Raw genomic sequence first — 23,892 nt, 5'->3', positions numbered from 1 at the left:
AAAAATGCTTCTTTTAGTGTGTGACAGCTGTCAGTCATAAAAACCCCATATGATTCTGGTATCACTGTAATCGCACCGACCCGAAGAATAAAGTCGTCTAATCACTTATACCGCACGAGGAACGGCGTAAAAAATAAACTCTCGGGTTAGGGTTGGGCTAGGGTTAGGGCTGGGTTTGGGGTTAGGGTTGTGATGGGGTTGGGATTTTTTTCAAAATTAAGGCACCTATCTAGATGCATAGTGACCACTAACAATTTGAGCCGATTTTCCATTCAATTTGTTAGCGGACACCATGTTGCATTTGGAGAGTCACTGTGTGCCCAAACATTGGAGCTCCCCCACAAGTGACCCCATTTTGGAAACTAGACCCCCCAAGGCACCTATCTAGATGCATAGTGAGCACTTGGAACCCCCAGGTGCTTCACAAATTGATTCGTAAAAATGAAAAAGTGAAAAAAAAAACACTTTTTCATTTTTACGAATCAATTTGTGAAGCACCTGGGGGTTCCAAGTGCTCACTATGCATCTAGATAGGTGCCTTGGGGGGTCTAGTTTCCAAAATGGGGTCACTTGTGAGGGAGCTTCAATGTTTAGGCACATCAGGGGCTCTCCAAATGCAACATGGCGCCCGCTAATTATTCAAGCAAATTTTACAATCAAAAAGTCAAATGGCGCTCCTTCCCTTCCGAGCCCTGCCGTGCGCCCAAACAGTGTTTTTTCCCCACATATGGGGTATCTACGTGCCCAGGGGAAATTGCACAACAAATTTTGGGGTCCATTTTTTCTTGTTACCCCTGTGAAAATAAAAAAAATTGGGTGTAAAGTAACATTTTTGTGAAAAAAGTTAAATGTTCATTTTTTTCTTCCACATTCCAAAAATTCCTGTGAAGCACCTGAAGGGTTAATAAAGTTCTTGAATGTGGTTTTGAGCACCTTGAGGGGTGCAGTTTTTAGAATGGTGTCACTTTTGGGTATTTTCTGTCATAAAGACCTCTCAAAGTGACTTCAAATGTGATGTGGTCCCTAAAAAAATGGTTTTGTAAATTTTGTTGAAAAATGAGAAATCGCTGGTCAACTTTTAACCCTTTTAGCTCCCTAACAAAAAAAAATTTTGGTTCAAAAATTGTGCAGATGTAAAGTAAACATGTGGGAAATGTTATTTATTAACTATTTTGTGCGACATATCTCTCTGATTTAAGGGCATAAAAATTCAAAGTTTGAAAATTGCAAAATTTTCAAAATTTTCACCAAATTTCCGTTTTTTTTCACAAATAAACGCAAGTGATATCGAAGAAATTTTACTACAATCATGAAGTACAATATGTCACGAAAAAACAATCTCAGAATCAGGGGGATCCGTTGAAGCGTTCCAGAGTAATTACCTCATAAAATGACAGTGGTCAGAATTGTAAAAATTGGCCTGGTCATTAACGTGCAAACCACCCTCGGGGGTTAAGGGGTTAAAAAGTCACAATTCATAAATCTGACTTAGATCTTATTTGCATTGCTAACCACTTCAAGATGACAGTATACCCACTTTAAAAGTGGCGAGAGCAGCATGAAATAGGAAAAAGTCATTTTCACAACAAAAAAATGGTTCAAAATCCTTGACAAATGCACCCGATGGCTAGCATTATGCTCTTGGCCACTGAACTCTCTGAATACCAAAGTTACTGCTTACCAGTATGGGTGAATTAAAACGTGTCAGATTTGTTGCAGACAGTTCTGTGACTGTCACATTTAGCTGAACACGGTTTGATGAAGACCTTTTACATGGCATAGAAACAACCCCATTAAAACAGATTGAAATGATTTTCAGTTGCAAACATTTCTGCAGCAAATGTGTTATTTGTGAATGTACACTATTACAAATGTATAGAAATAAGACAAAGGTGATGGTCACTTAGAATATTCTCTTTCTTGGAAACCATGTAAATATGGGTCCTATTACACTGGTCAACAAACTGCCCACAACGATCGACAACCTACAATATAGGCAATGATATATACGTTGGTTGGCGCTTGTTCATTTTCATTACCATTTTACAATTCTCGTATTTCTTACAGATGATCGCTTGTTTCCTTTTCATTGTGGTGATGTGCTGTTAACCAACAATAATTTTTCTCCCTGCATAAAAGATGAGATCCTCCACAAATATGCAGTTAGATTCCATTAAGGGGCTATTGATCAGTCAGTAGGATCAATGCTCCTAAGTCGTCTATATAGGAATGCAGGTCATAGGAAGCTGAATAAAATTCTACTTTGATATCTGTGATCCGATGTCTTATTCCAGAGAAATCCATGTTTTTCTGATGTTTAAATAAGCTGTTAAGATCTATGGGCCAGACACTGATCTCACTGAGAATCTGCCTCCAAGGCTTATATTAAATGAAAAGGGGGAGTTACCAGTGTGAGACATGTAATGACTGACAGTCTGCTCTCATAATCACACACTTCTGCAGTGAAATTAGAACACAGTACAGCAGAGCTAACACAGTACAGCAGAGTTGAACACTGCCTCAATACAAACACATTTGCAGATGTCTTCTCACAGTATTGTCAGTTCTGCTGTACTGCTCCTTCTTCCCACACTGGCCGCCTGGTTATGGAAGCTGTAAGGGAACCTGTTATGCCATAATGCTATTAACCTGCAGATATGGGGTTAATCTGCAGGATAATAGCGTTCTGAACCTGCCCGGCACTCGCACTTAGAGCCCTGCTGCCGGGAAGAAATTAACTTTATTCTCCCTGGCAGTGTTCGGCGTTCAGTTATAGGGCGGCACCGCCATGGCTTCAGGCACCGCTCTCTGTATAGAGAGTGGCTGCTGTAACTGTAGCGCCCCGAGGGTTCGGTCGCTACAGAGGTATTGCATCTCACCCAGAGGTGTGATATCTCATTTCCAGGTAAGGATGGAGTGTGGCTCAGGACCCTAACACCCACATGCACTACACCACATTTCCGGGGGGCAGGGCGACAATGCTCCCAAGGGTGAGCACAACTGTCCCTGTCCCTGGCTGGAGTGGGGGGAGGGAACACCTAGAAAGGGGGAACCCGGTAGTGTGTGGGTGGGGAGAGTAGATCCCGGGTGCACTGTATAGGGGAGTATATATGGTGGGCACCATCTTAGAGTCAGTGTGGAAAGTGAGAGAGAGAGAGAGAGAAGGAGGCTGGGAGCAGAGGCTCTGCATGGACTCTGCTCCGCAGTCAGGCCAAGTCTTAAGGCCTGGGCCTGGAGGAGAAGAAAGGAGAGGAGAGGAACGGAGGAGGCTCAAGGAGTGGAGTGAAGGGACCCCAGGGGTGCGGACCGGCCAGCCGCCACCGCACGCCCACCGCTACCAAAGTAGGGGGGTCAGGCCAAGAAAGGGAACCGGATCCCTCATCTAGTGGAGGAGAGCAACTACCCTCAGCTAGTAACCGGAGGCCGTGGCATTGTACGTGTATGGCCCCTCACTACACCCGTTAGGAAGGCACCATATAGGGCCCAGGGAAACGGAACATACGTTTGCCCGCCAAGGCCCGAGGCAGCTGGACAGAAACGTGGTCAATTGTGGGGTACGACAGGCCAGAGAAAGGACACACAAAGGGGGTCCTGAAAAGCATTCCAAAGGTACCTGGGAGTTGGCCGAGCCCCTCACCTGGTGAGCACAGCACGACGTGGGCAGCAATTACCTGCAGAAGTGGCTTGGAGTGTAAAACTGTGAGTAAAGACCCTGGACTGCATCACTGGACTCTGAGTCGTTACTGTTGCTCCTGCGCACCATCACCCCCACCATCTCCACTCACTGCCCTGAGGCTATACTCCTCCCATGGGGAGTTATACTACCCTCTGCTGCGCACACAACATCAGCCTCAGCAGTCTGCCCCGCAGCGGCGGTTCTCAGTGACCGCAATCCACGGGTGGAGTAGTCGGACATTTAAACATTACAAAATCAAGTAAACAGATCCGCCACTGGTTTGACCACCCTGAGCCACGGGACCGGGTCGCTGCCACGGAGACTATAACCCCTGACATTACACAGAGACCCGGCTCCGGGTATTCCCTCACACACGGCCCAGGGGGCGCGTCAACTTTAGCGTAGTCAGCAGGATCGAAACCAACCCGTTATCATCGGGTATTGTGTGCCTAGAGACTGTTTCACTGTATTGAATGTGGCGCCCGCCCCAGAAGAACGGACGCCATTATGTGCACGCCAAAAGACAACAAGAAGCCACCTCTCATCGTGGTTCAGGTCCCAGAATGGCGCCAAAGAGGGAGCCCACCCCCAACAGCCATGAGTGCGGCTGTAGAGATGTCCATCAACGTGGGGGTGCTGCCCCTGAGAGTGATTGTCAGCAGATTGCCCCGGGACCACCCCCAACAGGGGCGGAAGGGAAAGAAAACCGAGGGGCAGGGTGTGGTTTGGATCAGTCTTGGCAGACCACACCCGGAGATGGCGGGGAGCGCCAGTCCCAGTACCCTGACCAGTGGCCTATTGCAGGCCGAAGCGACTCCGTGCAGCCTCACGGAGCTGATGGCCCAGCTCCCCGGAGAGGACGCTGAATTCTTCCGGGCTGGACTGGAGGATTTGGACCGGAGGATGGTCCAGGCGCAGCGGGAGGCCATCGCGGGGTGGAAAGAAGAGATGGTCCGGCTAGTACTGGCCCGGCAGCAAGTGGCGCTGCAAGCACCCAACAGCGTGCCTGCCCCTGAGGACAGAGGAGGACCACTGGAGGCTGAGAGCAGCGCTGCAAAGGGAGCAGGTAAGGGGGACGCCCCTGATACCAGCCCGGACGCCACTAACCTGCCCCTGGACCCCGTCGTGGAGCCGATCTCCCCGGACGTCGCTGCACCGCCTCCGCTCCCGCCGCCTGCACCTAGGCCCAAAGCCCCAAGCGCAGCCGCCGGACCACGTCCCACGCCGTGCCCCTTGATCCCGGGTGCGGCCGGAAGCGGCCCGCTCCAGGCCCGGTCGCAAGGCCTGATGCCCCCAGGCGCCTTCCAACAACGAGCGCCCCAGGTCCCAACACAACCACCCCTGGGGACCGACTTATACAGTCAACTTGCCGGTCCTAAGGGAGAGCCGGTCCCCCTGTTACGCGGATGGGTTCACCCTTGCCATCGGAGGGACCTGTCCGCAGGGACCAAAGCCCCACTTCCTCCGCTCCTGCCCGCTCTGCAGCCAGTCACCATTCCCCAGCTCCCGGAAGAAGAGGTCCAAATAGAGTGGGACCAGACCGGGGAGGACTTGATGGGGTTCTCGCAAGAGACGCGAGCGGACGCAGCTCGCAGGCGGGAATTCTGCCGCCGGGAGATTGTACAGTTGGAGAAGGAGAAGCAGGCGCGGCGCCAGAGACAAGAACAGCTGCAGGCCCGGAGCGCGGAGGAAAAGACCCGGACCCGCCGAGACCCCCAGGCTGCACGCGGTCCCGAGGTCACCGGGATCGTGGTCAGGTTCCACCAGGAGAAGGGGTGGGGGTTCATTTGGGACCCGACAACTGACACAGACCTCTTTGTCAATCAGAGGGATGTGGAGAGTCGCCTGCCCGAGGGTCACCCGAAACGGGATCTGTTCCCAGGTGATCAGGTGTCATTCACCCGACACCGAGGCTTGCGGGGGTGGTATGCCCTCAACGTTCAGCAGGTAGAGGAGCAGCACTACCCTGAACCCTGCTACACAGAGGACCCGGACAGGTCTGAAGAGTACGAGGAGCAGGAACATCCACGAGGGGGATACCACCACTAGAGGGAGACCGCTACTGAAGAGCAACAGCAGGAACTGTACATAGTTACCCGTCAGGGTGAAAGAGTTTCACGTCACGCCCGTTTGCGGATTATAAAAAGTTTGTTAAAGTTACCCGAAAAGGGTCTGTGAACTAACCGGCTGAGGACTGGGAGCAGCCAACCCTTTCTATCCGGCTGAGGACTGGAAGCAGCCAATCCTTTCTATCCGGCTGAGGACTGGGAGCAGCCAACCCTTGTAAATAGTTGCACTTCTTAAAGTGCCCCCTATTGGTTTTATACACACCTACCTCAAAAGATACCTGAAGGTGTTTGAAAGATTGCACTTAGTAAAATTGCACCTTGTTGGGTGACATGGACACCTGGCCGCGGCAAGGACTGTGGCCTATTAAAGAGTAGTGTTGAGCCACCCCCGTAGTGTTCGAGTTCGGTTCGGTTCGTCGAACACCCGTGTGTTCGCCGAACTGTTCGTCGAACTGTTCGTCGAACACCTTCGAGAACCGTTAAAACCAATGGCAGGCAAACAAAAACACATAGAAACACATAGAAAACACCTTCAAAGGTGTCCAAAAGCTGACAAACTGCTCAGAAGACACAACTAACACATGGACATATAGCCATGAGAAAAGAAAAGAGGTGGAGGAGTAAAAGGAGGGGGAGACACAGATATAGGCTTGTCATGCCCTTCTAAAATCCAAAAAGTGAGAAGCCGACACGTTCAGTCCGCTCCTGCCCGTGCCACCTCCGTGTCGCCGGGTTTGTGCCAGAGCCGCGGTGAACCCTGACGGCCAGCCCCCCTCTCCCAATACTGGTACCTGTCCGCTGGTGGGTCGAGCGAGCCCCCCTGTGGTGGAGGCAGCTCTAAGCTTTTTAATTTAAATTGTCTCTCTAATTTGAATGAATACACTTTAAATCCATTTACAAGGATCTATTGGAGGGCAAGTCTCATGCCAGCAGCCGCGTAATTCCAGCTCCAGTAGCGTCCACTAAAGCTGCTGCAGTTAAAAAGCTTTTATAAGGATCGAGCTCAGCTGTCCACCGCAAGGCATCCTACTGCCAGTCCCAGCCCCTATGCCTTGGGGTGCCTCCTGATGCTCTTCACTGAGTATCCCGTGGTCCCGAAGCATTTCCTTTGAAAAAATTAAGTGTCCAAACTACAGGTGGTGTAGCTTGCTTAACAGCCGGGATAATCCGCTGACTAGCAGACACTGCTACTAGGCACAAAGTATTTCCTGGGCTAGATGCAGTTAAAAATTTGTAATTAGATACTCTCGTTGGATGCTGAGAAAGCATTCCATAGAGTCTCCTGGCACGCCATATATGATTCTCTTAAAAAGCTTATAGCCAAAATCACGGCCCTGTATCGCAATACGTCACCTAGGCTGAAGATGAATGGAACTGTAGCACCCTGAGGGCTCGGTTGCTACAGAGGTATTGCACCTCACCCAGAGGTGTGATATCTCACTCTCAGGTAAGGATGGAGTGTGGATCAGGACCCGACACCTGCATGCATTACACCACATTGCCGTGGGGCAGGGCGACCAATATGCCCCTGAGATGGGCACGACAGTCCCTGTCCCTGGCTGGAGTGGGGGGAGGGAACACTGAGGAAGGGGAACCCTGTAGTGCAGGAGCAGGGAGGAAGCAGTTCCTGGGTGCATTGAGAAGGGAGTATAAAAGGTGGGCACCATCTTAGTTCAGTGCAGAGAAGTCTGAGCAGAAGTGGCAGGGAGCAGGGGCTCTGCATGAGCTCTGCTCCGGAGGCGGGCCTAGTAACAGAGGCCCAGGCCTGGAAGAGGGAGAAGGAAGGAAGAGGAGCGGAGAAGGCTCCAGGAACGAGGAACGAAGGGATCCCAGGGGTGCGGACGGGCGAGTCGCCACCGCACGCCCGAATCCACCTGCATGGAGGGGTCAGGCCAAAGGGGGAGACCGGTCCCCGAAACTAGTGGAGGCAGGAAACGACCCTCAGCTAGAAACCGGAGGCTGTGACGTTTTATGTGGCGCAGCCCCTCGCTACACCCGCTAGGAGGGCAGCACATAGGGTCAGGGAAACTGGCGCCAAGTTTACCAAGAGGAGGCCCGAGGCAGCCGGACAGAAGGGTTGGTAAGAAAGGCCAGACAAAGGACACACAAAGGGGGTCCTGTGAAGCGCTCCAAAGTTATCTGGGAGTTGTCTGAGCCCCTCACCTGGTGAGCACAGTACGACGTGGGCAGCCGTTACCTGCAGACGTGGTCTGGATAATAAGAACTGTGAGTAAAGGCCCTGGACTGCATCACTGACTCCGTGTCGTTACTGCTGCTGCCCTGCACCATCACCCCCATCCTCCGCATACACTGCCCTGAGGCTATACGCCTCCCGTGGGGAGTTATGCTACGCTCTGCTGCACCCACAACACCAGCCTCAGCGGTCTGCCCTGCAGCGGCGGTTCACTCTGACCGCAATCCACGGGTGGCGTAGTCGGACATTTAAACATCAAAACCACATAAATAGTTCCGCCACTGGTTTGACCACCCTGAGCCACGGAACCGGGTCGCCGCCACGAAGACTACAACCACCAGCATCCACGAAAAAGGGTCCGGCTCCGGGTGTCCCAAGGCCCAGGGGGTGCATCAGAACATTTTCATCACCTTTCACAATCACCAATGGGACAAGGCAGGGATGTCCTCTGTCCCCTCTCTTATACATCCTAGTGACGGAGCACCTGCTCTCATCAATTCGCCATAACCCCAATATTAGGTGGATTGAGGTGGGAGGCACCGAGTACAAGTGCTCTCTATTTGCTGATGATGTACTAGTATATATCACTCAATCACATATATCCATCCATGCTGTTATGGCTGAAATAGATCACTTTGTTACATGGTCAAATTTTAAAATCAATGCAGCGAAGTCTGAGGCCCTCGATGTCTCCCTCCCCAAATCCATATAGGATTCCATCCAGTCCAACTTTCCCTTTGCCTGGCCCTCACAGGGTATCAAATACTTTGGAATTCCTATTCATAGAGACCTCTCCCATCTATGTTATCTTAATTTTGGGCCCTTTATTGAACAACTCCATACAGACCACGGTTGGCAAGTTAGAACTGTAAGATTCACTACGTGAACCACTGGTGTTTTGTAGAAAAGCACATGTACACTGTGTTCCAAATTATTATGCAAAAAGTGTTTAGGAGTGATAAGGGAAGAATTTGTTTGTTTGTCAGTTAAACTCATTGATGGTGATGTGTGTCAGGGCTCTTTATATCACTGTAAGCAATTGCAGACATCTGTGCTAATTAGTTTGGCAGGTGTGTCCAATGAAAGGTAAGACTACTTAAGAAGGCTGTCTCACATTATTAAGCAGCCTACATTTTCTGCCAAAATGGGAAAGAAAAAGGATGTGTCGGCTGCTGAGAAGCAACAAATTGTGGAGTGTTTAGGTCAAGGCATGACTACAATCAACATTGTGCGATGATCAGGATGAAGTGTCTTGGCAATCAAGAAGTATGTAGCTGATTCACAGTACACACGTGTGCGTGCTGATAAGGGCAAATTGAGGACTCTTTCCTACAGGCAATTACGTCAGGTTAAAAGAGCAGCGGCAAAAAAGCCTTGTCATAGCAGCAGACAAGTTTTTGAAGCTGCTGGTGCCTCCAACGTCCCCCGAACAATAAGATGCAGGGTCCTTCAGAGGTTTGCAGCTGTGCATATGCCATCCTGTCGACCTCCTCTATCCACTTCACACAAGCAGAAACGGCTCCAGTGGGCCAAACATTACATGAAGACTGATTTCAAAACTGTTTTGTTCACGGATGAGTGCCATGCAGCGCTCGATGGTCCAGATGGATGGAGTGGAGGATGGCTGGTTGATGGACACCCCACGCAAACACGGCTACAGCGCCAACAAGGAGGAGGTGGAGTAATGTTTTGGGCTGGAATAATGGGGAGAGAGATTGTCGGCCCCTTTAGGATCTCTGAAGGCGCTAAAGATGAACTCCATAATGTATGTGGATTTTCTCAAACAGCACTTCCTGCCATGGTTCAAGAAGAAGAACCATGTATTTCACAGCAAGATCATTTTTTTGCATGATAATGCACCATCTCATGCTGCACATAAAACATCTGCATCTCTGGCTGATATGGGCATAAAAGGGGACAAACTTATGGTGTGACCCCCATGCTCCCCTGACCTCTACCCCATTCAGAACCTCTGGAGCATCATCAAAAGGAGTGTCTATGATGGCGGGAGGCAGTTCACATCTAAGCAACAGCTCTGGGAGGGTATTCTGTCCTCATGCAAAACAATTGAAGCAGAAACCATCCAAAACCTGACAAATTCAATGGACGAGAGAGTTCAGAAGCTCCTTTCGAACAAGGGGTCCTATGTGAAAATGTAACATCACCTAGAATAAAGTTTTGAGTTGAAAACTGTTTGATTTCAGTTTCTAATAACCTGCTAATGCTTATAATTTCAAAAATGACCATTTTTTTGGTCTTTATTAAAATGAAAAGGTTGATCGAAAAGTTTGGGGGATCTAAGAGTGTGGCAACCCAGTAGTCATGATTACTTCGAATTCTGACAATATGAGGGTCATGTTGCAGGTAGTGCAGCAAGAAGGCACTTATGTGTCTTGCGCATCTCGGAGCCCCAAAATTATTTTCCGGGCTAGATGCAGCTACAAATTATTATTAATTTTAAATCTGGTGGAGCTTAGTATAGATGGGCTAATAGGATCAGTGCTGCACACTGCTACAAAGCCCAAATTATTTTCCAGTCAAGATACAGATAAACATGATTAGTAATTTGAAAGCTTAAAACGGTTGGTAGGGTGATTTTAACCAATCATCAAGCTTTTACTCTCCCCAGGATGACACAGGGGTAGAAAAGTCGTTTTGGATCCATGATTTGTTCATCTTTATGAACGTGAGTCTGTCTACATTATCAGTGGAGAGCCGCGTGCGCTTATCTGTCAGCACACCACCAGCAGCACTGAACACACATTCAGACAGAACGCTGGCTGCGGGGCATGACAAGATCTCCAAGGCGTAAGTGGCTAGCTCCGGCCATTTATCCAGATTGGAAGCCCAAAAAGAGCAAGGGTCCAGTGACACAGTCATGGCTTCAATGTTTACTTGGAGATACTCCTGTACCATCGTCTCTAGGCGTTGACTATGTGTCAGACTTCTTGTCTCCTGTGGCCTTGCAAAGGATGGGCTAAAAAAGTGGTGAAATGATTCCGCAAAATTGATGTTACCAGCAGATACTGTGGTTCTGTTACGGTTTGAGTGCTGAACACTTGACGGTCCCACGGTTGGCAAGTTGGAACTGTGAGATTAACTACGTGCACCACTGGTGTTTTGTGGAAAAGCACATGTAAGATTCTGCAACAGTCTCTGCTGATACTCCTGCATGCGTGCATCCCTTTCTATGGCAGGAATAATTTCTGCAAATTTACTTTTGTACCGGGGATCTAACAGTGTGGCAACCCAGTAGTCAGGATTATTTCTAATTCTCACAATTCGAGGGTCATGTTGCAGGTAGTGCAGCAAGAAGGCACTCATGTGTGTTGCGCATCCAGGAGCACCAAGTCCCTGTTGTGTTGGTGGCGAGGTAACAATCATGCTTCCTTCCTCTGTCCTCTCCCCCCAACCTCGCACAACAGAAATGTGATCAAGGTCTCCCTCATCTGATGAGTCTTCCATCAGTTCGTCCTCCACTTCTTCCTGGGCTCCTGCACCTTCCTCACTAGTTTGTCTGCTACCATGCGCCCTGGTAAAACCATCTCCCCCACCCTCACATGCCTGCCGCCTTGGTGCTGCCGACCGTCTGGACCTTGCAGATGTTAGCCCTTCCGCATACAACTCCTCCTCCTCTACTTCCTCCACCTCCTCTTGTGCCACCACCTGACTCCGAATTCTGTTTAACATGTGCTCCAGCATGTAAATCACCGGAATAGTCATGCTGATAATGGCATCGTCAGCACTAAACATCTTCGTCGCCATTTCAAAACTGTGCAGAAGGGTGCATAGGTCCCTGATCTGAGACCACTCCTCCAGCGTGATTTGCCCCACCTCCGGATCTCGTTGGCCCAGGCTATACGTCAGAACGTATTGCACCAGGGCTTGTCGGTGCTGCCACAGTCGCTGCAACATGTGCAGAGTTGAATTCCACCGGGTAGGCACATCGCATTTTAGCCGGTGAAGTGGCAGGCCCAACGACTTCTGTAGAGATGTAAGTCGCTGAGCTGCGGGATGCGAACGGCGGAAGTGAGCACACAGCGACCGTGCCCTCTGCAGAAGGCCATCTAGTCTGGGATAGTGGGCTAAAAATTGCTGGACAACCAGGTTCAACACGTGAGCCATACAAGGCACGTGTGTGACATTGCCCCGGCGAAGGGCCGCACCCAGGTTTGCAGCATTGTCGCACACGGCCTTCCCTGGTTTCAGGTCCAGTGGAGACAACCATTCATGAAATTGGTTCTCCAGAGCTGACCACAACTCCTCAGCTGTGTGACTCACATTTCCCAGACATTTCAAAGTAAAAACCGCCTGATGACGTTGAGCCCTACTGCCAGCATAGTAAGGAGGTGTGCAGGATCCCTTCTGCGCAGTTAGAAAGCTTGTGGCATGACCAGACAGGCTTTGGGTGCAGGTGGAAGACCGAGAGGAGGTTGAGGAGGCAGAAGCAGTGGAGGAACTTTGACATAAAGAGGATTGACGCACAACTCGTGGGGACGGCAAGACTTGGACAGCAGCCCCTTGTCCTGCTGTCACCATAGTTACCCAGTGCCCAGTCAGCGACATGTAACGCCCCTGTCCATGCCTACTCGTCCAAGTGTCTGTGGTGAAATGTCACACACAGAGTTTCTCAAAGAAGCGGTGATGTTGTGTGCGACATGCTGGTGGAGCGCAGGCACACCTTTCTTTGAGAAGTAGTGCCGACTGGGCATCTGGTACTGGGGCACTGCGACGGACATAAGGTCTCGAAAATCCTCTGTGTCCACCAGGCGGAAAGGCAGCATTTCTGTAGCCAAGAGCTTGCAGATGGTGAAATTCAACCTCTTAGCTTTCTCATGGCTAGGAGGAAATGGTCTTTTACTTGTCCACATCTGAGGGACCGAGGGCTGGCTATTGTGCTTAGACGGGGTTGATAAGGGTGTCCCCGGCAAACTGCCGGTCTGTGAGGAAGATGCAGGCGGACATGTTAGGTTGCCTTGATCCAAAGGTGGTGCTATCGATGTCGGACAACGCTCAACACCAGCTGGTGTTACCACCTCCAAAGAAAATGATGACCTGCCAATCACGCTGGCTGTTGCGGGTAAAGAGGTGGCAGGTCTGCGCCCCAAAACAGGTGTGACTGCTGTCCCCCCAGTCACAGAGGATGAAGAGGCCGCGGATGCACAAGATATGGCAGACGGTGGTTGGCCCGGCCGGCTAGGCCGCATTGTAGCACACTGAGCTTCCCACTGCAACTTATGCTTCATGTCCATGTGCCGGTTCATGCATGAAGTACTCAAACTATGTATTTTTTGGCCTCTACTTAGCTTTTGCTGACAAATGTTACAGATAACACGAGTTGGGTCATCTTTATCGATCTGAAAAAATGCCCAGGCTATGCAAGGCTTAGCACCCATGCGACCTGAAGAGCCACCACGACTTGTGGTGAGAGGCAGAGTTGTGTTTGAGGATGCAGTTGTTGACGTGCTTCCAGTACTACGTCTCTGTCCAGGAAGGCGCAACCTGACCTCGTCGTCACTAGCATCTTCCTCCACCTCCTCTGCTGACCTCATCTCTTGGCTGCCTGTAGGTTGACAGTAAGTGGGATCTCCAACCTCATCATCATCACCCTGTGCGTTATCACACCCGTCGGCCTCAGAGCCAACCTGTTCCTGCCCTGACAAAAAACTAAAGTTGTCGCTCCAATCAGGTATTTGAGTCTCATCATCGTCTTCCTCATTGTCTCCACCAACAGGAGTTACAGTTTGGGAATGAGGGTCTACATTATGGTCAGAACCTTCTGCGTCTGGTCCTGGATCCGATTCATAAAGATTCTGGGCATCAGTGCAGATCATTTCCTCGTCTGGATTCACAGAAGCGCTGGAGTTGACCTCTGATTCCCAGGCTATAGTATGAGTAAACAGCTCTGCAGACTCAACCATCTGTTCTACCTTATACTCAGACGGGCAGCTGGAGATTTGGGAGCTGTGAGGAAGCAAGTGCGATTGGGGTGACACCTTTGAGGACTGGAGTATTTGTGATGTTGAAGTTGATGTGGAGGAGAGCCCACTTAAAGGAGCACTTGATATCCGTTGAAGCACCTGCTGTTTTTGTGCCTCATCTGGAATTTGTAGCGATTGGCGTGGCCGTAAGAAAGGGATCTTATCACATTGTCCGCTAAAAGAAGTAGACATTTTAGTTTGGCTGGAAGATGGTCTTTCTTCTGCAGATGTTACTGTTGCTTTAACACCTACCCCACGGACACAACCTTTTTTCCCCTTCCCAACACGCCTATTCCCCTTTCCACCAGCAGCAGGCCTTTTTCCACTCATTTTGGTGGTTAACTAATTCACAACTCTGGAGTTGTTTGCACAAAAAAACAATGGATGGGAACCGAGCAGAGCTGAGTGGCCAAACTGTGGTATTAGGCCAAAACTATTGACTGGGTTAGATGCAGAAAAAAATTATATTCAATTTGCAACCTAATGGAGGTCAGTATAGATGGACTAATAGAGAAAGTCCCACACACAGCTAGAAGCCCAAATATTTTTTCAGAGGTAGATGCAGAAAAAAAATATATTCAGTTTGCAACCTGATGGAGGTCAGTATAGATGGACTAATAGAGAAAGTCCCACACACTGCTAGAAGGCCAACTATTTTTTCAGAGCTAGATGCAGACAAAAAATTATTTTTAATTTGCAACCTGATGGAGGTCAGTATAGATGGACTAATAGAGAAAGTCCCACAAACTGCTAGAAGGCCAAATATTTTTTCAGAGCTGGATGCAGATAAAAATTATTTTTAATTTGCAACCTGATGGAGGTTAGTATAGATGGACTAATAGAGAAAGTCCCACACACTGCTAGAAGGCCAAATATTTTTTCAGAGGTAGATGCAGAAAAAAATTATATTCAGTTTGCAACCTGATGGAGGTCAGTATAGATGGACTAATAGAACAAGTCCCACACACAGCTAGAAGCCCAAATATTTTTTCAGAGGTAGATGCAGATAAAAATTATTTTTAATTTGTAACCTGGTGGAGGTCAGTATAGATGGACTAATAGAGAAAGTCCCACACACTGCTAGAAGGCCAAATATTTTTTCAGAGCTAGATGCAGACAAAAAATTATTTTCAGTTTGCAACCTGATGGAGGTCAATATAGATGGACTAATAGAACAAGTCCCACACACAGCTAGAAGCCTAAATATTTTTTCAGAGGTAGATGCAGAAAAAAATTATATTCAGTTTGCAACCTGACGGAGGTCTGTATAGATGGATTAATAGAACAAGTCCCACACACAGCTAGAAGCCCAATATTTTTTCAGAGGTAGATGCAGAAAAAAAATATATTCAGTTTGCAACCTGATGGAGGTCAGTATAGATGGACTAATAGAGAAAGTCCCACACACTGCTAGAAGGCCAAATATTTTTTCAGAGCTAGATGCAGACAAAAATTATTTTTAATTTGCAACCTGATGGAGGTCAGTATAGATGGACTAATAGAGAAAGTCCCACACACTGCTAGAAGGCCAAATATTTTTTCAGAGCTGGATGCAGATAAAAATTATTTTTAATTTGCAACCTGATGGAGGTCAGTATAGATGGACTAATAGAGAAAGTCCCACACACTGCTAGAAGGCCAAATATTTTTTCAGAGCTAGATGCAGACAAAAAATTATTTTCAGTTTGCAACCTGATGGAGGTCAGTATAGATGGACTAATAGAACAAGTCCCACACACAGCTAGAAGCCCAAATATTTTTTCAGAGGTAGATGCAGAAAAAAAATATTTTTAATTTGCAACCTGATGGAGGTCAGTATAGATGGACTAATAGAGAAAGTCCCACACACTGCTAGAAGGCCAAATATTTTTTCAGAGCTAGATGCAGACAAAAAATTATATTCAGTTTGCAACCTGATGGAGGTCAGTATAGATGGACTAATAGAACAAGTCCCACACACAGCTAGAAGCCCAAATATTTTTTCAGAGGTAGATGCAGAAAAAAATTATATTCAGTTTGCAACCTGATGGAGGTCTGTATAGATGGATTAATAGAACAAGTCCCACACACAGCTAGAAGCCCAATATTTTTTCAGAGGTAGATGCAGAAAAAAAATATATTCAGTTTGCAACCTGATGGAGGTCAGTATAGATGGACTAATAGAGAAAGTCCCATACACTGCTAGAAGGCCAAATATTTTTTCAGAGCTAGATGCAGACAAAAAATTATTTTTAATTTGCAACCTGATGGAGGTCAGTATAGATGGACTAATAGAGAAAGTCCCACACACAGCTTGAAGCCCAAATATTTTTTCAGAGCTAGATGCAGAAAAAAATTATATTCAGTTTGCAACCTGATGGAGGTCAGTATAGATGGACTAGTAGAACAAGTCCCACACACAGCTAGAAGCCCAAATATTTTTTCAGAGGTAGATGCAGAAAAAAATTATATTCAGTTTGCAACCTGATGGAGGTCTGTATAGATGGATTAATAGAACAAGTCCCACACACAGCTAGAAGCCCAATTTTTTTTCAGAGGTAGATGCAGAAAAAATATATATTCAGTTTGCAACCTGATGGAGGTCAGTATAGATGGACTAATAGAGAAAGTCCCACACACTGCTAAAAGGCCAAATATTTTTTCAGAGCTAGATGCAGACAAAAAAATATTTTTAATTTGCAACCTGATGGAGGTCAGTATAGATGGACTAATAGAGAAAGTCCCACACACTGCTAGAAGGCCAAATATTTTTTCAGAGCTGGATGCAGATAAAAATTATTTTTAATTTGCAACCTGATGGAGGTCAGTATAGATGGACTAATAGAGAAAGTCCCACACACTGCTAGAATGCCAAATATTTTTTCAGAGCTAGATGCAGAAAAAAATTATATTCAGTTTGCAACCTGATGGAGGTCAGTATAGATGGACTAATAGAACAAGTCCCACACACAGCTAGAAGCCCAAATATTTTTTCAGAGGTAGATGCAGATAAAAATTATTTTTAATTTGCAACCTGATGGAGGTTAGTATAGATGGACTAATAGAACAAGTCCCACACACAGCTAGAAGCCCAAATATTTTTTCAGAGGTAGATGCAGAAAAAAATTATATTCAGTTTGCAACCTGATGGAGGTCTGTATAGATGGATTAATAGAACAAGTCCCACACACAGCTAGAAGCCCAATATTTTTTCAGAGGTAGATGCAGAAAAAAAATATATTCAGTTTGCAACCTGATGGAGGTCAGTATAGATGGACTAATAGAGAAAGTCCCACACACTGCTAGAAGGCCAAATATTTTTTCAGAGCTAGATGCAGAAAAAAATTATATTCAGTTTGCAACCTGATGGAGGTCAGTATAGATGGACTAATAGAACAAGTCCCACACACTGCTAGAAGCCCAAATATTTTTTCAGAGCTAGATGCAGAAAAAAATTATATTCAATTTGCAACCTGATGGAGGTCAGTATAGATGGACTAATAGAATGATGTTATGCCCAAAAGATTTTACTTCACTAGGTGCAGTAAAAAAATTGGTATTCTATACACAGGTGGTATATCTTGCAACACAGATAGGCTACTCCACTGACTAACACACTCTGCAATAGGCCAAAAAGGATTAGCTTTGCTAGATTCAGCCAAATGCTGTGAAAAAAACTTGCACAGCACTGGCACAGACCTGCCTGGCAAAAACTGATAGGAACTGATGTAACCTAGTGCTGAAAAGGACTGCAATTACAATTAGTCTTTACTCCCACAATCTATCTATTTAAGAGCACAGACCTGCCTGATAAAAGTCGTAGGAAATGCTGTAACCTAGTCCTTAAAAGGACTGCAATCACAACTATTCCCTACTCCCAAGCTATCTGTAGATTTGTGCGAAAATTGGCTTGAAATTAACAAGGTATAGCGCACACAGCAACAGCGGTGCTGTCTAACACGCAGCTGCAGCAGTGAGAAAATGGTGGCGACGGGGAAAATGGCTTGGTCTTATAGGGCAAGGACATGTGACATACACTGCCAATGACACATGCCCTTGCTTGTGTGAAAAAAGCACTTCGCTCCGTGTGTGCGCTGCTGATAGGCTGACAGATTGCACCTCCCCACTGTAAATGCGGGAAAGAGAAAAAAAAATGGAGATCTTCATTATTCCTGCAGAGATCCATCCCCTGCCCCTCCCCCCACCCCGCTGTACACTCAAACTGCGTATTAACATTAATTTTCATCATTACTGAGAAAAAATCCAGTTATGATTTTGGTGCACGAACAGTTATCGAACATAACCTCGAACAGCCGAATTTTTCTCAAATCGTTCGTGTTCGCCGAATGGCTCGAACACCGCCCAAAACAGCTCGAATTTGAGATTGGCGAACAGTTCGAGTAGAACAACGCTCATCTCTATTAAAGAGACTTCGCTGTTGAACTGTTGCCGATAATGTTTCATATTTTTCTACTTAAAAGAATGTTTATGAAGGAAAATGTTCTATATGAGATTTATAATGTCTTATGTATGTGAAGAAAGTGTTATAATATTTTTGAAAAGAGAAAAGTTTTATGACAAGTAACGTTAAAAAAACCCCCTTTAATTCTGCATGTCTTGAAATCAATTGTCTTTTGCTCTGTTCCAGCCCGCGGACGTGCTGTGATTTACCAGGGGGGAATGTAGCGCCCCGAGGGTTCGGTCGCTACAGAGGTATTGCATCTCGCCCAGAGGTGTGATATCTCACTTCCAGGTAAGGATGGAGTGTGACTCAGGACCCTAACACCCACATGCACTACACCACATTTCCGGGGGACAGGGCGACAATGCTCCCAAGGGTGAGCACAACTGTCCCTGGCTGGAGTGGGGGGAGGGAACACCTAGAAAGGGGGAACCCGGTAGTGTGTGGGTGGGGAGAGTAGATCCCGGGTGCACTGTATAGGGGAGTATATATGGTGGGCACCATCTTAGAGTCAGTGTGGAAAGTGAGAGAGAGAGAGAGAGAAGGAGGCTGGGAGCAGAGGCTCTGCATGGACTCTGCTTCGCAGTCAGGCCAAGTCTTAAGGCCTGGGCCTGGAGGAGAAGAAAGGAGAGGAGAGGAACGGAGGAGGCTCAAGGAGTGGAGTGAAAGGACCCCAGGGGTGCGGACCGGCCAGCCGCCACCGCACTCCCGCCGCTACCAGAGTAGGGGAGTAAGGCCAAGAAAGGGAACTGGATCCCTCATCTAGTGGAGGAGAGCAACTACCCTCAGCTAGTAACCGGAGGCCGTGGCATTGTACGTGTACGGCCCCTCACTACACCCGTTAGGAAGGCACCATATAGGACCCAGGGAAACGGAACATACGTTTGCCCGCCAAGGCCCGAGGCAGCTGGACAGAAACGTGGTCAATTGTGGGGTACGACAGGCCAGAGAAAGGACACACGAAGGGGGTCCTGAAAAGTATTCCAAAGGTACCTGGGAGTTGGCCGAGCCCCTCACCTGGTGAGCACAGCACGACGTGGGCAGCAATTACCTGCAGAAGTGGCTTGGAGTGTAAAACTGTGAGTAAAGACCCTGGACTGCATCACTGGACTCTGAGTCGTTACTGTTGCTCCCGCGCACCATCACCCCCACCATATGCACTCACTGCCCTGAGGCTATACTCCTCCCGTGGGGAGTTATACTACCCTCTGCTGCGCACACAACATCAGCCTCAGCGGTCTGCCCCGCAGCGGCGGTTCTCAGTGACCGCAATCCACAGGTGGCGTAGTCGGACATTTAAACATTACAAAATCAAGTAAACAGATCCGCCACTGGTTTGACCACCCTGAGCCACGGGACCGGGTCGCCGCCACGGAGACTACAACTCCTGACATTACACAGAGACCCGGCTCCGGGCATTCCCTCACACACGGCCCAGGGGGCGCGTCATAACCATGCCCCTGGCACTGACTGACAGACGATTCTATTGCTGAGCGAGTTGTCAATCAGTGCCAGGGGCATGGTTACAGCCGCCGCTTTCTATACACAGAGCAGTGACTCAAGCAGCACCACCCTTGTAACTGAAACCCGAACGCTGCTTGGGGACAATAAAGTTAATTTCCTCCCAGCAGCAGGGCTCTAAGTGTGGGTGCCAAGCAGTTTCAGAATGCTATTAACCTGCAGATTAACCCCATATCTGCAGGTTAATAGCATTTTTTCATGTGACAGGTTCCCTTGCAGTACCGTGAGAGGACAACTGCAACGGAAAATGTGTTTGTAACGAGACAAAGTTCACTTCTACTGTACTGTGTTAGCTCTGATCTCACTGCAGAGCTGTGTGTAATTATGAGAGCAGACTGTCAGTCATTACATGTCTCACACTGGTAACTCCCCCTTTCATTTAAAATAAGCTCTGGAGGCAGATTCTTAGGGAGATCTATGTTCAGGCCATAGATCTTAACATCTTTATTTGCACAAAAGAGAAACGTGGATTTCTCTGGAATAAGACATCAGATCGCAGATTTCAATTAATCATTTATTCAGCTTCCTATGACCTAAATGCCCATATAGATGGCTTAGGAGGGATGATCCTACTGATAGATTCCTTTTAGTGATATTAATGTGTCTAATTATTTAGCTGTGTGCATTCTCTAGTGCTCAATATGAAAACAGTGTATTTGTCACCCACCTTCTTCCATTCTTCCTGTGCACTCATTCGCAGAAGATACTCTGGAACAAAATCCCGTAGGATTTTATTAACGTTGACAAGTTGAGAGCGGTCATTGTTGTACTGTATTTTGTATATCAGTCCAGCTAAGTTCACAGCATCTTCCACGGTACATCGATGGTACCCACGCATATATTTTGGTAGCTCCTAAAAATTACCGGATGATTGCAAGGGACAATTTATGTTGCATCTTTCCATTCTCCATATACAAACTGAATATATCTTCCAATGCAAATGACACTCACCTGATGATAGTGAAATATAGTATCAGCCTTAATATCCCTCCCTGGTTGAACAGATACCCACAGCTTCCGCATGAAGTACAACTGGAAATTGGCAAAATTAGGCGCTCCTGCATAACAAAATACCATTACTAGACTCAAAACCTGATAACATTATGTCTATCTGCAGGTCAGATATTAGATGTACAACTTACCTGCAGTAGGACGGCTCTTTCGGATATAGTCATTCAGTTGTCTTAGTGCATCATAGAAATAATCTTGGTCATTCAAGCTAATAACCTGTAGCAACATAGAATCAATACATACATATACTACTCCAGGACAGATGAAGCAAAATATCACAAGTAGGGGGAAATAAACTTTACATCAAAATTTCAACTAGGTCCTTTCTAAACTTAAAGGTTTTTGGCCACCCCTTTGGTTTTTGGCCCTCAATATCTGATCAGTGGGGTGCTACACACTGCACCCCTGCCAATCAGCTGTTATCGGCGCTGTCTGGAAGTTCTCGGCGGCTGCAGGAACACAGCAGTTCCATCATTTCTACACTAGTGGCCAAAATTGAGGCAACACTCTCAAGATTTATGAATTTTTAGCATTTTGCCAATATAGATCCAAATTTCATGAATGTTTTTGATTTCACAGTAAAGTTTTTAAGTAGACATAACAAAATCTCATTTAGAAACACAATATTAGCAGGACATTTGTTCAACAAATTGGACACTATTGTCACTCAGATGACTGTGGGAGAAAAGCCATTTATTTGTCCTATTTTCATATCTAACACTAAAATGTTAATACTTAGTTGGATAGCCCTTGGCCTTGATAACTGCCTGGCATCTACTTGGCATGCTATCTACCAGTTTGTTTAAATCAGATAGTGTGATGATATGAAACCATGATTTGATGATGGCTGCAATGAGTTCCTGCTTGTTTGAAGCCCGCTGTTTTGACACCTCTCTTTTGAGCCGAGGATTGAGATCTGGGCTGTTTCCTGTTCAATTTAATAGCTGGACATTTTTGTCCTTGAACTAAGAGAGACATTTTTTAGCTGTATGGCATGGGGCTCCATCTTGCTGAAAAATAAACTGTATCCCTTCATCAAATACAGTACATCATGTGCCGAAGGAATGAGTTTAGGCTGAAGGACTTCCTTCATGTACTCTTCAGTATTAACTGTTCCTTCAATTACCTGCAGCCTACCAACTGCATCTCTGGACACGCAGCCCCTTACCATAACAATCAGAGGATGCTTCATGGTGGGTACTGTACACTCTGGCAAGCAATCCTCTCCAGGTCATCGTCGAACATAGCGGACACCGTCGCTTCCAAAAATGGATATGCGTGTCTCATCGCTCCATAAAACATTTCTCCATTGTTCAATGATCCATTTAGAATGTTCTTTGGCCACTTCAGACGTTTCTCATGCTATGAGGCATTCAAAAATGGCTTTTTACGTGGTATTCTGGCTCTCAACCCCGCGTTTACCAATCGTCGTCGAACCGTCCGATGGGACACTGTCACTTAGTGTTGACAAGCTCCTTGTTGATGTCAACAGCAGTTGATTTTCTGGTATTTAGGGCGATTCTATCAATCTGAGGAGTGGTAGCCTTCTTTCTTCCTCTACCTGGTTTATTCTTTATCGAACCAGTCTCTTGCAACCGCTTACACACTTTGAGAACGCTGGCCGGTGAGATCCCTTTTCCAATTCGTGCTGCAATTTCCCGGTAACTGTACCCTTCTTCTCTTAAAGTAACGGCTTTGGCTCTCTTCTTAGGTGACCACTCCTGCTTAATACTGCTGCCACAATATTGGTCTTAAATCACACCCAGGTCACTATAAACAAACACAGAGTACATATCGAAGAAGAGGGCGTGTGTTCAAGTAAGTATGTCAGTGAAAACTTTCATTAAATATTGGTGATGGTGAAAAACTGCAGGTGTTGCCTCAATTTTGGCCACTAGTGTATAGTGGCTGCGTATCCACTGCCTATTCAACGGAATAGGATTACTATAGTTTTGACAAAGCTGTTGTGTTCCTACAGTATCCAAGAACTTCTAGCCGCTGCCGGTGCTGGTAACAGCTGATCAGCAAGGCTGCCGAGGGTCACATCCCCACCGGTCAGACATCGATGACCTATCCCTCTTATTGCAAGGCCTTACATGCTGCCGCAGCTGGCTGAGCCGAGAGCCATTGCTAGGCCTAAAGAGGCAACCCCATCCTTCAAATAACCATAAAGTTAAAGAGTTAAACGGTTACGATCAGTGCTAAGACCGATTGTGGCCAGTAAAATTAGAAAAAATCCTATGGGCATGATTAATTAAACAATGTAGGATCATTATAGATCATTGGTGCATCTGGGGGTTAATAGACAAAATCGTCTCCATATTCACCTATTACCAGTGATCCAGCAGTGCCGGAAAGAGACACCAGCGCTCAGGACACAATGTGTCCGGTATGACATTATTAAGGAGCGCCGGTAGGCTATTCTTTCTGCTGTCCCGAGGAAGTCTTGGGAGCTCCTGTGCCCAGCGGGCCACAGGTGACAGTCTCAAGGTCTGCATGTGGTCCTCGCGCAGCATGTTTGAGACCCCTGCCCTAAACCTTCCAACAGTTCACAAGGAGACAAAAGCTCCTCTCATGCGTAAAAAAGTAAATGTATTGTACGCTGTGAACTACAACTACTGTGCCTTTAAGAAATACTGTAACCTGTTACTTACTGATGCAGAATGCAGAATGTTCCTTCAGTAAAGAAGTGTTAGGTTTTTAAGTTTTCAGTGTGTCTGGTTGCTTACAATTGCATCAACACCCCCAGTCAATGCTTTCTGTAGTTGTGACACCTTTGTAGGAGTGCCCCTGGGGGTCAGACTCTGTCCATAAGTTCAACCTCCTGCTATTGACAATTGTGGTGTAAATAAGGGAAATATTTAGGGGTCCAGCCCAGCAGTCCACCCACCGTGACACTAGCATCTGTTGCCAGTGAAACTACATGCAACAGCACAACACAACATAGCTGAAATTGCTGTTTTTTTTTTTCTTTAATTTTTCTTTCATTTCTTTCATTT

General features: G+C 47.0%; 1 protein-coding gene across 2 annotated transcripts in view; it reads right to left on the bottom strand.

Annotated features, from left to right (window-relative positions):
* The window catches only part of MYO7B (myosin VIIB), a 255,392-nt gene that overhangs the window by 41,427 nt on the left and 190,073 nt on the right, over nucleotides 1–23,892 (bottom strand). For both annotated transcript variants that reach the window (XM_073674582.1, XM_073674581.1), the window contains exons 42-44: nucleotides 21,025–21,109; nucleotides 20,834–20,940; nucleotides 20,550–20,735 (exon numbers count right to left, since the gene is read on the bottom strand). In XM_073674582.1, coding sequence (XP_073530683.1) covers nucleotides 20,550–20,735; nucleotides 20,834–20,940; nucleotides 21,025–21,109 — 378 coding nt within the window. The remainder of the gene's footprint in view (nucleotides 1–20,549; nucleotides 20,736–20,833; nucleotides 20,941–21,024; nucleotides 21,110–23,892) is intronic.

This window comes from Phyllobates terribilis, unplaced genomic scaffold (assembly GCF_046119375.1).
Source record: "Phyllobates terribilis strain yellow unplaced genomic scaffold, ASM4611937v1 Scaffold_3__8_contigs__length_932513732, whole genome shotgun sequence".
Classification (NCBI taxonomy): domain Eukaryota; kingdom Metazoa; phylum Chordata; class Amphibia; order Anura; family Dendrobatidae; genus Phyllobates; species Phyllobates terribilis.
Note: the sequence above shows the minus strand (reverse complement) of the source record. Positions and strands in the feature narration are given on the sequence as shown.